General features: G+C 31.8%; 1 protein-coding gene across 1 annotated transcript; it reads right to left on the reverse strand.

The window, feature by feature from the left end:
* Positions 1–7,351: 7,351 nt before the first annotated feature.
* On the reverse strand, positions 7,352–9,537 carry LOC141700686 (putative Histone-lysine N-methyltransferase ATXR5). The gene is made up of 7 exons (XM_074504393.1): positions 9,096–9,537; positions 8,757–8,807; positions 8,451–8,464; positions 8,154–8,354; positions 7,924–8,024; positions 7,614–7,835; positions 7,352–7,511 (listed from the first exon to the last, which is right to left on the reverse strand). The coding sequence occupies exons 1-7, from the start codon at positions 9,535–9,537 to the stop codon at positions 7,352–7,354; spliced, it is 1,191 nt and encodes a 396-aa protein (XP_074360494.1).
* Positions 9,538–16,660: the final 7,123 nt, after the last annotated feature.

Here is a 16,660-nt window from a genome sequence, read left to right on the forward strand (position 1 = left end):
ATCATATGTTGTTAAGAAATTGCTTCGAGCGGTTCCGTCCAGATTTCTCCAAATAGCTTCAACAATCGAGCAGTTTGGAGATTTAGAGAAAATGACAGTTGAAGAGACCGTTGGTTCGCTTCAAGCTCATGAGGAAAGATTGAAAGGGCAGAATGAGACAGCAGGGAGTAAGTTGTTGTTGACAGAGGAGGAGTGGTCCAGGCGTGAGAAAAATGACACTAAACTTTTACTCACATGGGAGGACTGGCTAAAACGTACAGGCAACACTGATGGGACTAACAATTGGCGAGGTGGTCGTGGTTTCAAAGGCATCAGTCGAGACAAAAGCACTGTGAGGTGTTTCAATTGTAATATGCTGGGGCATTATGCTGCAGATTGCAGGAGGCCTCGTCGAGAAAGAAATCAAAAGTCTGAAGCAAATCTGGTGGAAATCAAAGATGACGAGCCTGCATTATTGCCGTCTGAGCTAGATGAAAGTAAGACACAAATGGTGTTGCTGAACGAAGAGAAAGTAATCCCGAGATTGGAGACAAACCCAATAGCGAAGAGAACGTCACAAGTATGGTACTTGGACAATGGAGCTAGTAATCATATGACCGGAGATAAAACAAAATTCTCGACGCTGGATGAAGGAATAACAGGTGAGGTAAAGTTTGGAGACGGGTCAACCGTGAATATAAAAGGGAAAGGGTCAATCACTTTTAAGTGTAAAAATGGAGAAGAAAGAATATTTGCTAATGTATTCTATATTCCATGCCTGTGCAACAATATTATAAGTCTTGGACAGATGTCGGAAGAAGGTAACAAGGTGGTAATGCATGGTGATCTATTGTGGGTTTATGAGAAAGATGGGAGGGCGTTGATGAAAGTTAAGAGGTCTGTGAATCGGCTGTATAAAATTATGCTGGAAGAGTCACCAGGTGCCTGCTTATTTATACAGAATACAAAGATGGAAGAAGAGTCATGGCTATGGCACTGTCGCCTAGGCCACGTCAATTTTAACGCAATGTCCATCATGAAGGAAAATGATATGGTTGTAGGTTTACCCAGATTGCTTCAACCTACTGAAGTATGCAAGGGATGTCTCATGGCGAAGCAAACACGGACTCCGTTTCCCTCTCAGTCAAGCTATGCATCTAGCAAATGGTTAGAGCTGGTCCACGGTGACTTATGCGGACCAATCTCTCCACCGACCCCATCTGGAAAGAGGTACTTCTTACTTTTAGTCAATGATTTCAGTCGTATGATGTGGGTTTTCTTTTTGTCAACAAAAGATGAAGCTTTTTCCCAGATCCTTCATGTGAAATGACTTTGACAACAGATCTTTGAGAGAGTTGATTTCCTCATTGGAATTTCCAGAAATGAGTAGATTGTCTACATATACTAGCACAAGGGTGATTTTTAATTCCTTCCTGTTTGTGAAGAGACTGTAATCAGTCTTTGATTGCAAGTAACCTAGCGTGATCAGATTTTGTGAGAGTTTATTGAACCAGAGTAGGGGACTTTGCTTCAAACCGTACAAAGATTTTACAAGCTTGCACACCAGTTTTTATGGTGTAGAAGCTTGATGTATAGGACATTTCATATACACAGTCTCAAGAAGGTCACCGTGTAGAAAAGCATTTGTGACGTCCATCTGAATAGCAATCCAGTCGTTCATTGCAGCCATATCTAGTAATGTTCTAACTATAGTAAGCTTAATTGAATGTTCATCGAGCTCTATGCCTCTCAACTGTCCCGTCTGGATTAAATTTAGTTTTGAACAACCATTTGCACCCAATGGCTTTCTTGTTTGGTGGTAGTGTAGTGACTTCCCACATTCCATTGTCCTCCTGAGCTGACAACTCTCTGTTCATAGCGTCTACCTAATGTGCTTCTTGCACTGCTTAATTGAATGTTACAGGATCATTGTTGTTGGATAGAGATGCCAAGAAATAATTAAATTGAGGATTGACAACTTGATCAGCAACATACGATATGTTGGCATTTGGTAGTGCTGTATGAACAAAGTTTTCCAACCAAGCAGGTGTTTTTGTGACTCTCGTAGATCTTCTTAACACTGGGGAGTCCTGAGATGTTTCCTCATTGTCACATATCTGGTGCTTCATCTGTCTCAGTGACAAATATGTCATCATCACTAGTATCTTTCAATTTAGGCAGTTGTGGCATTATACAAGGAACAGGGTGAACATATGTTTGGGGTGAGGTAGGATTTAAGGGAAACACAGTCTCGTGAAATATGGCATCTCGAGTAACAAACATCTGCATATTTGTCAAGTTCAGTAATTTGTAGCCTTTCGGGTTAGGAGGGTATCCAATTATCACACAAGGTACTGATCTCGGTTCAAATTTATCATGAGTTTGGCTTGGGTTAGACGCAAGTATCAAACAACCAAAGGCTCTCAAATTGTTAAATGACGTAGGCTCTTTGTGAAGTATTTCATATGGGATTTTGTTATTTAAGGCTTGTGTGGGTAGTCTGTTTATTAGGTAAGTGGCAGTCATCACAAACTCTCCCCAGTAGGACAAAGAAAGTCCACATTGAAATTTCAAACATCTTGCAATCTCTAGAATTTGCATGTGCTTTCTCTCAACCTTGGCATTTTGCTAGGGTCGATTTACACAAGATTTTTGATGAATAATTCCATAAATTTTGTAAAATTGAGTGCAAGTAACATCTGCAAATTCAGGTGCATTATCTGAACGAATAGAGTTAATAGCAGCAGCAAATTGAGTACGAACATACTTGTAAAAGCTATTATAATAATAAAACTATTCAATAATATAGTATTAGTATATATGTTAATATGTATGTATTAATGTATGTACACATGCATATATACACAATCACTATATGATAATGATAATGAGCTATAGATAAATATGCATGTTAAATACATACCAAATAATAAATTCTTATAAATGAGTTATAAGATGAAATAAATATGACATAGATAATAATGTAAGTATTAATAAATATTAATGAAATTAACAATGATTTAATTATATTATATAATAATATGTTATAAATTAGTGATCAGATGAAATAAATATGACATAGATAATAATGTAAGTATTAATAAATATTAATAAAATTATAAATGAGTAAATTATGTTATATAATAATGAGGTAGATATAAATATAATTATTAATTATGAAGTAATAAATGATTATTAATAATTGAAATAAATATTTTATAAATATATATTAGAGTATTCATAATTAAATTTGTTCGTTGAACTCCAATATTATTATTTAATATAAATAATAGATGAACACAAATTGATCTTTAAATAGAAGCTCGTGTGTAGAATTCTTAATACTTTATCACTTTAGTGTCAATCCCTACCCTCTTTTACAGTAACACCACCAGTCTTCTATAGTTTTTTTAAAAATTTAAATTTGATTATAAGCTCATTTTGTAAATATAAATTGTGTTATTATAATGAATTTTAAATTATATTTTCTTTTATGCTATAATATTTTCAAGCTAATAACTATTAAATTTGTAAACATATTAAAATTAGGTAGAAAATTTTTTTTAAAAAAACATGAACCAATAAACGGTTAACCGAACCAAAAACATTATTTCGGAAAAATGAGCACAAACCGACATGCACACTCGTACTTTTCACTTTTTATTATCCTAACATGTTTTTAACCCGGAAATCCAGCATATCTAAACGAGGTAATTCTTTAGACAGCATGATATATTCTCCGTGTCAAGTATTAGTTTGACTAGTACTACTAACTAGTATTCACTACTATATTGGTGTCTCAACTTATTTTAAAAAATTTATCATCGATCCAACCATATGGATGTCAAAATAAATATATTTTAGTAATATAACCAAAGTTTCAGATCAAGATAACTTTATTCGGTTTGTTATTTTAACAATCAAGCATTAGTTTGACTACCACCGCTAACTAGTTTTTAGTCATGAATTGGTGTTTTAATTTTTTTAAAAATATCTTTAATCTATCCAACCATATGGATGTCAAGATATATATATTTTAGTTATATAACCAAAGTTTCGAAAAAAATTATTTGATAAGTTATTTTTACAGTCAAATAGCGGTTGGTCTGAATTTTTTCTGTTCGACTCGACCCATTTATGTTCGCGAACAAGCTCGTATTCGGTCCTAATTTTTTTCATCATGTACCTCCCACACTTTATAAGTTTCCAAAAAACCATCCATAAGGAAATGATTTCTCACTCCATCAAACTTGAAAAAATTACCATTTTCACATGTATTACATGGGCGCCTTATTTTTTCTCCCTTAATTCAATGTACACTAACAAATTCAATAAATGCATCGACACATTTCCTATATTCATCATTTGATGATATAAATCGATTTTCTGAACATCGAGAAATCCAATCCCAATTAAGCATGGACGACATCTACATATACATATTTTTTGGTCTAATCAATTCACAAACATAAGATTATTACTCGTACAAAATTTTAGTACACGTAAAAAATTTATTATACATACAAATATACTCATCGTCTACCAATTTCACAGACACATTCATTACACACATAATTATAATACACACAAATACAAATATACTCATCAACTAATTACACGTAAACATTTATTACACAAACATACATAAGTTTATTACACACACAAATTTATTACACCTACACATAAATATATTACACATAAATACAAAGAAATTTACAATTACATGGACAAAATAAACTTACAATTCCAAATCTTCAGGTTCGTCAACAAATTTGATAATTCATAAAATACAAGATCTACATACACACAAATATATATATATATATAACATATATATATATATGTCTGTGTGTGTGTAAATAGCTTAAAATTATACAAAAAATGACGTCAAGAAGTACTATGAGCAAAAATAACTGAAAAACCTCCAAAGCAACCCCATTGGTCACTTTCCGAACTTTCATGTGATTAAAATATTATATCTCACACCAATCAATCAAATAGGTTGGTTGAAAAATTTAATATGTCTAATTGCAATCATGTTTGGTCCTAAAGTTGGTCGCAATAGATAAATATTACCGACTGTTGCCTCATTCGGTAAATTTGTCTGTGTAATTACCGACGAATGTGGTTGGTATAGAGTCAGATGATAAGTTAGATTAAAAAATAGAAATGACTGGCTGATATCGGCCGTATTGTATGAGTTCGATCGATATATAATGAATATGGTCATTGTTCGCATAAATCCCAAGAAAAGCCACAATCGGTCATGATTAAGTAGATCAGTCGTAATAGTTGGTCGGTATTGGTTATATCATGTCTTAAAAATTTGCCCGATAGTTTTAAAGCTATCAGGAAATTTTTTTAATTTCAAATAAAAAATCAATAATTAAATCCACTGTTCATCATTTACAATCCAAAAAAATTTAAATCGCAGTTCATACCTACACCGAATAAATTACCATAATTAAAACAAAAAACAAACAACATTCAACATTCTCTAATATGGCTGTAAGTCATCTTAAAATACTCGATCACCTTCAATTGCTCTTCAAATTCCTCCATCGTGATCCCACACTTCTCCATCTCATAAATTAGTTAATTTTCGATCTTCTTCTCCTACATCTTTTGTTCAAGCTTCGATAAGTTTTCCTTCGCTTCAGTGAGTTACCAGACGACTTTCCTGTAGAAACGATCTTTCGCATCCATGCCTACATTTATAAAAAATACAAACAAAATATGTTAGATCATATATATACTCCATATTCATACATAAAGACATGCGCGCATGAACACACACGCTTATAACCATCATCAATATATATATATGTGTGTGTATGTAATATACCTCAAGATTAACTTATCAATTTTGAAAAAAAAAATCAAAAGATGATATAAACTATAAGTAAATAGATCATATGCATGAATATATAACCATAATCGGTCAAAAAACATAAATATTTCATTTTCTCATAAATGCAGAGAAAATTAGAGATCATCTTTTTCACCCGAGAAAAACCGACCAACACCCGATTGGTATACTGGTCGAAGTTAGCTGATGTGTAGATCAATTTAACGGTTATTCAACAAGGTTTGACTTTTACATTTATCGACCGAACAACATTCAATTTACTTGATCAGAATTTTGTTTGATCTAGACACCACACGAGCAAGAGTAAAAAATATTTGACAATCTTTGACCGTGGTCAGAATAAGCGGTCGGTAATACACATATACTGATCGCCGATATTTCTGCACGATCATTTCTTGTCATTATTTTGAGTTGGTCGAAATAAGCTGGTCAAAAAAAGCCATATTTCTTGTATTGTGTGTTTCTTGTAGTGTGATATCTTCCCTAACTAGTACATATCACTTACTTTTTACTTTTTGATAGCTTCATTTCTCTCTCTCCCAATTCATAAGTAAATTTGATTATTAAAAAATAAGTTAGGACGTAGGAAACGAGATATTGCTTGGAATGAGACAAGTTTTGTATCTTAGAGGACTATATATATATATATATATATTCTATATAAAGTTTTAGAAATTTGTTGAAGTTGCTCTTTATTATAATAAAATTTGATTAGTAATTTTCTTGGAAGTTATAGGCAGGTGCTACACCAATGGACTATGAAAACTACATGAAAACTTATCATTGTTAGACTGTAATATAAATTCATTTTTATTAGGCCTTCTAATTTTAACACTTTATAGTTTTAAAATGAGTTCTTTACTTAATATGGTATCAAACTTATAAAGGAGCTCACAAAGTTTGATTCAGTGTCAAATTTATCACTTATTTAATACAATATGAAATATGTTAAGTACTTTTGTGAGTAAACTTGCCCCTGTGCATAAAACTGATCTTCAAAAATTTGTAACAAGAATATATATATAAATATATAAACTTGCAAGAGGAAGGAACATAATTCTATGTTTGGAGAAAACAAATTTATAGAAGTTGATTAGAATGTGAGATTTAGGGGTTAAAGAATAAAATTAGAATTTTTCTAAAAAATAATTTCTTGTTCTTTCTTCATGGTTGTGAAAAAGGAAACTGTGGATTAGCTCCCGGATGTAGGTTACATGTGTGTAATGCTGGAGAGGTTGTGGCACTTTCTTAATGCTTTATATGTGACTTATACAATACCGTGGTTTCAAAATATATTATGTAATCTCTTAATTTAGTTGTTATAAATTTATTCTATTTATTGCGGAAACTAAAATTTGTAGCTATTATAAGTCATTAATCTGAAACTACATATCAACAACTACATGTATTATAAGTCATTTAGCCTTACTAAAATATATAACAAAATAACAAATATGAAGAATGAGTACATTGGTAAAAAAATGTTCATTCCTAGGATGCCTCCTAAATAAAATGTTGTGTATCATATCCATTATCTTGTCCATTATAATCGAAACAAAGTCGTTCTCCCTTTTTTATATTACGAAGAGCGATAAGATAAACATGACATTTACCACGAACATTGTACCTCACAGATTTGAGGTTTTTCTTCTTTCTTCCCTCCCTGTATTTTTACAGCACTAGTCAATATTTTGGTATGGGTATCCATATTTTTTAGACAACGAAAAATATAGAATTAAAGGGTATGAACCACATAAATACTTACGCAGAATGGTTGTTAATGCCACTGATGAAGCCAGCTATATTTCCCCGCTTGTCCGGGCAAATAAAGAGACCATCTTCTTCTTCTGAGTCTCTGTAAGTAAGGAGGGTCATAAAGCTATCAAAATTCTCATCATCTCTCCGATTCCTGACAAAATCTACATCTCCTGTATACTCAGCAAGAAAAGTCATGGCTTTGATTGGACCATCTGCTTCAACTTTGTACCTGGAAATGCAAAAATGCATAATTAATATACATTCTATCTGTATAATTAATAACAAAACCCAATTAATCTATCAAATATGTTTTATACCCTTCCACTTCATCAAAAACAACTTTAAGAGGAGGACATTTTCCTCCTTTCATCATTGCTTTACATTTCTTTATTGTTATGTAATCTTCGGTAGATAGTTCCTAACCAAATAAGAAATATAACATTAAATACAATGTGCATTCAATTAAGATAAATTCGAAAAGAAAAGAACATTACTTAACAAAGGAAACGAGTTGTGCTCCTATAATTAAAATTTAAAATGTATATACCTGGATGTCATCTGCCTCATACTTGGATTGATTAGCAGATTTAGGAGCCATGTCATGTGAGTATGTCAGTTTATCACTAAATGCTACGTTCTTACTCTGCAGAGCAAAACGTAGAGAATCCATTTGTCTGTTCCTACTCTCAACATCATTTGCTGGAACGTACGGAAGAAATTTTGTAGATTTTTTTGGCAAACGTTTAGCCTTTTTTGAGGAAGTAAAATATCAACAATATATAAGATAGCTATCAAAATATGAGGTCATGACAATAATGCATAATACAACTAAGTAAATTAGCACATCTTTAGTTGTACCTAGTTAGTTTAAATGATGTACACAACTTTGAGAGATAGGCCCCTACCTGCTGCAAAGAAGTTAGGGGGATTTATGGTCTGTTTTTGCTTTTGACAATATTAGTACTAATAAAACAATATGCTATTGATAAAATACAAAATTATGTCACATAATATGGAAATTAGCAAAATTAAAATTAAAATTAAAACACTTCATGTACTAAATAACAATAAAAATAGATTAACAACATATATATATGTACACAATTCCAAAAATGATCAATAACTTGATTTAAAAATAATAAAATCTTACCTTCGGGTGAAATGTATTTTGCTATAATCCCAAAATACCTCTTCCTTGATTCTGCAATATAATCAAATCAAATTTAAAAAGAAATCCAAATTGTAAAATTAAATAAAAAAAATTTCAGGACCACATTTTTCCTATTTACCTTACTTTGATTTTTAAAGTTACACAAGTTCTACAACCAGTGGATTATTAACAATTGTAACAATTGTAATCTCAAATCAACACTTAGGTCACAACAATTATTACTAACTTGTATTTCAGATCCGTGCCACTAAAACTTAGATATTAATTTTATTAGGACGCGCACAAACATACAATGTAATGAAGTAGAGTGACAGATACCTTCTGGGTGCTTACTGCGGCAACCATCACAATACCAGTTTTCAGGGGGAATTTCAAGAACAGCCGGTCTCAGACACTTCATATGAAACCCATTATCACAATCATCACATATCAATATTTGGTCCTCTTTGTCCCCAAATCCACATATCTTACATGTGAGCTCATTGTAATAAATATGTGGAGCCACAACAACTATGGTTGCCTTCAGGAGATCTTCTATATATTTCTCTTTTGGGTGGACTGGGGGGCGGGAGATGTTGGGAAGATGGGGCCGAGAATCGACTGGTATATTAACTTGTTTTGTGGCCTGATATAAATCGGCCAGTGACCTAAACTTGTGCACACGCGGGACCTTCTTAGGTGGAAACTGTGGGAGGTGGTTGGGTTGAGAATGTGGGGGGTAGTTGGGTTGGGAAGCTATAGGTGTGTTGAATGAAGACATCTTCAGATCTGTTGTAAAATGTCTGAGCTTGTGTTTTGTAATTGGGGATTTTTGTAATTGAAGATGTTGATCGGGAGAGGGCTTGTGAAAAGGGATTTATAGATACAATACAGGGCAGAGTTTTCTAGGGGCTCTAGGGGCTGAGTTTTCTAGGAGCGGAGTTTTCTAGGAGGGGAGTTTTCTAGGGTTTAGAGGTTATCAATATAGCCGTTACCAATATAGCTGTTATCAATATATATTTCAGTAATATATACATTATTTTTTTTTCAACATATATCATTGTAGTTTTAATAATAATTCTACAATATTTTGTAATACTTGATAATATTAAATATATTTTGTCAATTATTATTTTAATTGAATTGTTATTCCAAAAAATGATATGTGTGAAGCAAATTTATCATTTATTCTATCATTTTTATTTCTTCCTTAAAGATCAAATTTAGCAATCTCAATACACAATATGCACACCCTCTATATATCATCATAAATTTACCTGTTTCAAAAAATTAACTATTTTCAAGTAAATAATATTTAATTTAGTAGGTGAAGGTACGAGTTTTTTTTCTCAAAAAGTCTTTTTTTCAAGAGAGAAATGATGTAAAATTTAAACTCCAATTCACATTTAAATTACAATATTACCAATAATAAAACAAAGTCAACAATTTCATTATTGAAAAATCAAAGGTAAATATTTAATTAAGTTATCAAAAGAATAAAATTATGAAAGTGAGCTTATTTACCAACTTCAATCCCCCAAATAAAAAGTGGTCACTGTGTTTTTTGAATTTTTTTGGATTATTTTAAGATATGTAAGTTCTTTATTCAAAAGTCTTAGAATTCTTAATTCCTTCATTTCATTGACAACTTGCATGCAATTTTTTTAGAAATACTTCATTGATCCATTGAGAAAACATTAAACTAAAATCAAATTCGGCTAAAAAAAAGTAAAATCGAGCTAGTAGGTGAGTTAAAGAAAAGCAAAAAAATTGGCCTATAAAAGTAGCATGAAAGAAATGTTGTTTGATCATAATATTGCAAGTAGCAATTTAACATGAATTTCTCCGTGGCACATTGTCCACTATTCCAATGTACCTGTTACATTTCCTACACCACTTACCCCCATCATAGGAATGTGCTTTATAAGATGTATCTTTAATGATAATCTCATCCCATCATCTCCCTTTATGATATAATGTACAAGATCCATAAAAATTGCTATGAATCAATATACTACAAGAAAAATGTCCATAGACGTCGATTTTCGGCGATGTCTATGTTGTTTTGCAACAGATATTGATGTCGGTGATGTCTATTGTAGACATCGGCCATACACCGATGTCTTTCAGCCCATTAGACATATATTTCCTTCAAAACAGTGATGTCTATCAATTTTTAGACTTCGATTTCAACACAGAGAAACTAATGTATATTGTACTTTTTGACATCATTTTTAACACAACAAAAGTGATGTATATTTTATTCTTTTATATAAGCTTTTTCACAGTAAAAATGATGTATATTGAATTATTAGACAACCATTTTGTTACAAGAAAATTGATGCATTTACAAAATTAAAAACCTTGGAGTCATAAAATATATGTCCATTGCACAATTTAGAAAATACATTCAACTAATTATCATTCAACCAATACATCTATCATCATCAGTACACTCTAGCGTAGGACATATAATACAAGTTGTAAGAAAACTAAGAATCCAAATTTTTAAGCTGGTACGTCGTTTGGGACGAAACATGTGTAGCAGCTATGCAATATCCTCTGCCTTGTGTAGGAAGGATCCCAGTTCTGATAATAATTCAAAAAATCAACCAGCATCTCTATATTTGGTGTATCCCAACTTAAACCGTGGCCAGCGTCTATAAATGAAAACCACAAAACTTGGTACTATGTAACACCACATCAAAGGCATTTAAGATGTACATATTTTACACAATAGAATGACACAGTATCAAAGTTTTAAAGAATATCTAAAAGCTTGTACCTGATACACTACAACAAATCTGGCCATTTACGACGGTTTTTTTGAACTGAAATCGTCATAATTGAGCCATTTATAAAGGAAAAAAATCGTCATTTTTGGTCGAGTAGTAAGTTCGTTTTTTCGTCACAAGATAAAATCGCGTCGCAAGTTAGGAAGTAGGGGACCACATAATCAATACGACGAAAAATAACGTCGTAAGTTATGTACTTCCGACGGAAAAAACGTCGGATATTACTTTATGGAACCCACTTTTAATAAGATAAAACATAATTTTATGACAGAAAAATGCGTCGTAAGTTAGAAATTTCTGACAGAAAAAAACGTCATATTTTAGGAATTAGGGACTATTTACGACGAAATATGTGATGAACAACCGTCGTAAGTTTGTATTTCCAGGTTTTAAAAAAACCTAGCCGGATTCCAGGCACTTTCCGGCAACCCCAATTCAACAATTTGATAGATTTCTTCAACATCTAATTTTATTAATAGATAGATTTCTTCAAAAGGTGGACTAACGACTAGAGACTATGTTTAGTTTCCATTATTTCCTTCAATAGTAGTAGGTAAAAATCAACTAGTATAAATGACATGAAAAGTAACAAGCCAGATATATAGATACGACCATGATATTAAAAATAAAAATAACCAATTAACCAATATAAGAATGAATATGCATATTGAATATATACCACAAAGCGTACTGGAATATTCTTTTTATCTTGAATTATGGACTGTAATAAATAATTGCTTCATCTAGCATCTGTACATCACCATAATGCAACTTTGTTAATAGACTTTGTGTGTTTCCTTTCTCCTCAGATTTCCTTATAATTGGGACAACCTGCCTCTTCCTGATTTAAACATTCCAATCTATGTCAAACCAAGAAAGACAAAGAAAAGAGCAGTCAAGATGGTCAAGTCTGTCAAACTTCAATTCAAGTCAGTGACCAAACCCAAACCCATTGTCAACAAGGGAGATCAACTCTTCATTTGTGACATTAAAGAATTCTCAGACATAAATCTTTATCTGGATGAGCTAGAAAAAGTTAGAGTTATTGATGCTTACAAACATCTTCCAGAAAGATTAGTCTTTAGGTACAAGGGTGGAAGAGAGATGACTTGGCCACTTCACAGAATTCTCAATGAAGGTTATTCTGTTTTGGTGAAGATTTTCTCCTCAGTAAAGAAGAATTTTGGATTTAACATTGTTGCCAAGAAAATGGTTACTGAACAAAATTGAGGAGATAATGAACAACAGAAGAATCCAAATGCACTACAAAGAGTATTAACCATTCCTTTTACTGGAGATAGGGTACATTTGAGGCCATATTGGATAATGGAGTTCAAGGATGAAAAATACATCAGAAGATTCTTCAAATTTGAAGATCAAATAAAACATTCTAGCAATGAAACTCTCAAGGAGATACAAGAAAAGTTGGATCAGTCAAATGAGGATGAATTTGAATTCTACAGGCAACTCCACCACCAGATTGAAGAAAATAATGTGAAATTGAGAAAGAAGTTCAGACAATCAAGGAAATAAGCTAAATTTGCTAAATCTAGAGGAGCACCTTGAAATGACCTGTGAAATTTTCTACAAACCTTCCTCTCTGTGTTTATCAAAAAATTGCAGCACTTGTTAATTTTATCTACTAGAAATCTGTCTGTATTCATAGGGTGTTTTGTTATTATCAAGTTTCTCTTAATTTATGGCTACAATTCCAGTAGACATAAATTGGGGGAGATTGTTAGAAATATGTAGTGCACTTGATGATATGTTGAACAAAACACTTAGTAGATTTAATTCAGTGAATTTGTAGCCTTCATCGGATGATCACTTTAACATCCGTTTAAAAGGGTAACTTATGTTACAATAAGATTAGAAGCATATTTCTGCAGCCTATTTACAGGTTTTAGAGAATAAAGAAGCATTTCATCATGTTAAACTGAAGTATTCAAAGATGTTGGATGGAGAAATAAAGTAGCATGAAATTAGACTAGGGACATTTTGTCTTATTTTTTTATCTTTTTGTCATATATCCTAGTGATATATAAACCAAGTGTAGCAAGTTGAATTGTATCCAGTTATTAAGCAATTACCAGAGAAATAGATAAAGCTACATCTGTAAAGAATTTCTCTGTTCTTTGTAAGTTCAACTTGTAAGCAGCTGTGTGTAAACATTGCATCACAGAGTTCTCATATTAATATATATCTCTGGTGGAAAAGTTCAATCCACCAGAAAGTTTTGAAAAGACTTGTATTTAATTACTTTGTGTTTGATTTCATCCATACTTTCAGTCCGCACCATAGCCAAATCAAACACATTTATATATTCACAGTAAAACTGTTCTTAAAATTGAAAAAGTAGCCAGAATTACATTCAACCCCCCTTTCTCTAATTCTTTGCTAGATTGTAGGGAATAACAATTGGTATCAGAGTAAGCTCTTGAAGAACAAAGAGTTTAAAGATCACAACAACTAACAAGATGAGCAGAAAGGATGTTGGAGTAAAAATTCCATTTCTGGATAAAGACACCCATCACCATTAGAAGGTGAAGATGCATCTGCATCTACTCTCTCAAGATTAAGAATATGTGGACTGCATTGAGAAAGACCCACATGTCCCTATGATAGCTACGATAGTAAATAAGCCATCCATCCCAAAGCCTAGAGCAGAATGGTCTGATCCAGATATTAAACAAGTTCATAAGGATAAGAAGGTCATGAATATTTGTTTAATGGTGTTGATGGTGACATGTTTGACAACATCATAAACTGCAAAACTGCTACAGGAGGTCTCGATACTATCAGGTCATCTGTGATAGAACTGAGCAAGTAAGGAAAATAAAATGCAACTGTTAATCAGCAATATGAGCATTTTCATAGTGAAAGAAAGTGAGTCACTCACTAACATTTTCAGTAGATTTCAACTAACTGCTGAATGCTCTAAAGTTGTATGGAAGAGTCCATTAACAAAGGACTCAAACTCAAATTCCTCAGATCTGTACCAAGAAATGGAATGTATGGTCAATCTTAGTAAGAAACTCTCAAGATTACAAGGAATTCCACCTTGGATAGACTGTAATGGGATTCTAAAAAGTTTAACCATTAAAATTTGGAAAAAAATAATTTTAAATTTAATTTTACTTTAAATAATTTTTGATAAATGTGATTTTATTATGATTCCTACTGTAAAATTACTCTAAACTCTTTAATTAAAGTTCAATGATTTTTTAAATTAAAAAATGTGCAACTTTGATTTAATTTTGGTAATTAAAATTTGTAATTATATATAATAAAATAAAATAAATCTATTCTGGTTGATTTTTGATTGGAAATTAAAAATTAATCTTTGATAATTTTAAAACTACTATCCTCCCAGTGATCAAAATTAATCGATTTAACTACACAATCTTGTATGAATTTTATAAATTAATCAATGAGATTGGGAATATTTAAAATATTTTTTTTAAAAAAAAAAGAAGAAAAGAGAGCTTCTTTATGATTTTTTTTTATTTAATAAAATAAATTATATATAATTACTTGAATTTCGTTAATATAATGGATTCATATAATTATATTTCATCTATGTCTACAATATATATGATATTTAAAATAAAAATAATAAAATAATCATTTTAACAAACAAGAATTGTACTAGTTATAGGGTAGTAAAGTATAACGAGTGCATCTATCTTTTAATATGTGATTAAAAATGCTTTAAAATATAAAAACAGTTGACTAGTGACGGAATATTGTTAAATTATGAGTCACTTATAGTAAAGTTGCATGGGTCCATCTATGTTCTGCAAATAAAATATTATCTAAAACCTGTTATCTTGCAAAACATGTTTCACAAATATCATTACTCAATAAAATCATGCAAATCTCATATATGTTACAAGTACAATATGTATATGCTGGAACATGAACATTTATTTTGTGCAAAGTAAACATGTTTTGTAGAATAATATATTTTGCTACGTTTAGACTTGTAAAATATGTGCAATCTGCAAGATTTTCCATAAATTGTGATATTTGTAGAATATCATTGGAAAAATGATTATGTTTTGCAACAATTTAAGCTACATTTAGTTGCACAAGGACTCCACGGACTCCAATGAAACACTGGACTCCATAGAACCTAATATATTATTTATTTTAATCAAGGCCGACTTAAGAAAAAATTAACATCTGTTATCCCGAATCAAGGCACATAATATTTAAATGTACTTGTGATTCTAATTGCACACAATGCAATTGCAACATTAAGTACGAAAAAGAAGATGAAGCCAACATGAAGGAAAAAGACAACGAAGAAGAAGCCAAAGACAACACTTGTACTTGCAATTGCCACTAGTCTTGCCATTTTCACTGTATTAGAAAGAATTATAATCCGTGGATAGTGTACATTTATGCTGTTGGTGCAATGGTAGCAATGGTTGTTGATGCCTGGGACGATGATGCGCCACCTGTCCACACTATAGGAACTTTGTTCTGTTGTTTCCAGGGTCAAATGCAAATCTAGTTTGAACAATTTTTTTAGTAAGCAGCGTGGGTGTCCCAGGACACTAGTTCTAGTTTACGCGCACCTTGACTAATCTTGGAGAGAGATAGTTTGTAAATATTTAATAATTATGTATGCTTGCTTTTCTATGTGCTTTGCTCATAAAATAATAATTATGATTGCTTTTAATCCTGGAGAGGGATAGCTTGTAAATATTTGATAATGATATGTATGCTTGTTTTTCTATGTGCTTTGCTGATCAGGTTGGAGTTTCAGACAAAGAACGAGTATTGCAAAGGAAGCTTAACCATATAGGTGAAGTTGCAGATACATCCTCCTTAAACGGTCTTAACTACCTATTAGAAGGTGCACATGCTCTTTGTAACTTTTAATTTTTTGATCCTCGGGTTACTTGCGTATGTCAATGAGGATGCATATAACATATTCATGGAAAATTGATACTATTAGAAAAAATAGAATATATGAATAGAAAATGTTTCTAATGACTTATGGTTAGTTGCATCTATCTATATATTAGAAAGAACTTGTGTTACTATCTAAGGCGCTTGCAATTTAATCTGTTACTACTAATAGAAAATATTTTCTTGCCC

Source organism: Apium graveolens, unplaced genomic scaffold, assembly GCF_009905375.1.
Source record: "Apium graveolens cultivar Ventura unplaced genomic scaffold, ASM990537v1 ctg2755, whole genome shotgun sequence".
Lineage (NCBI taxonomy): Eukaryota > Viridiplantae > Streptophyta > Magnoliopsida > Apiales > Apiaceae > Apium > Apium graveolens.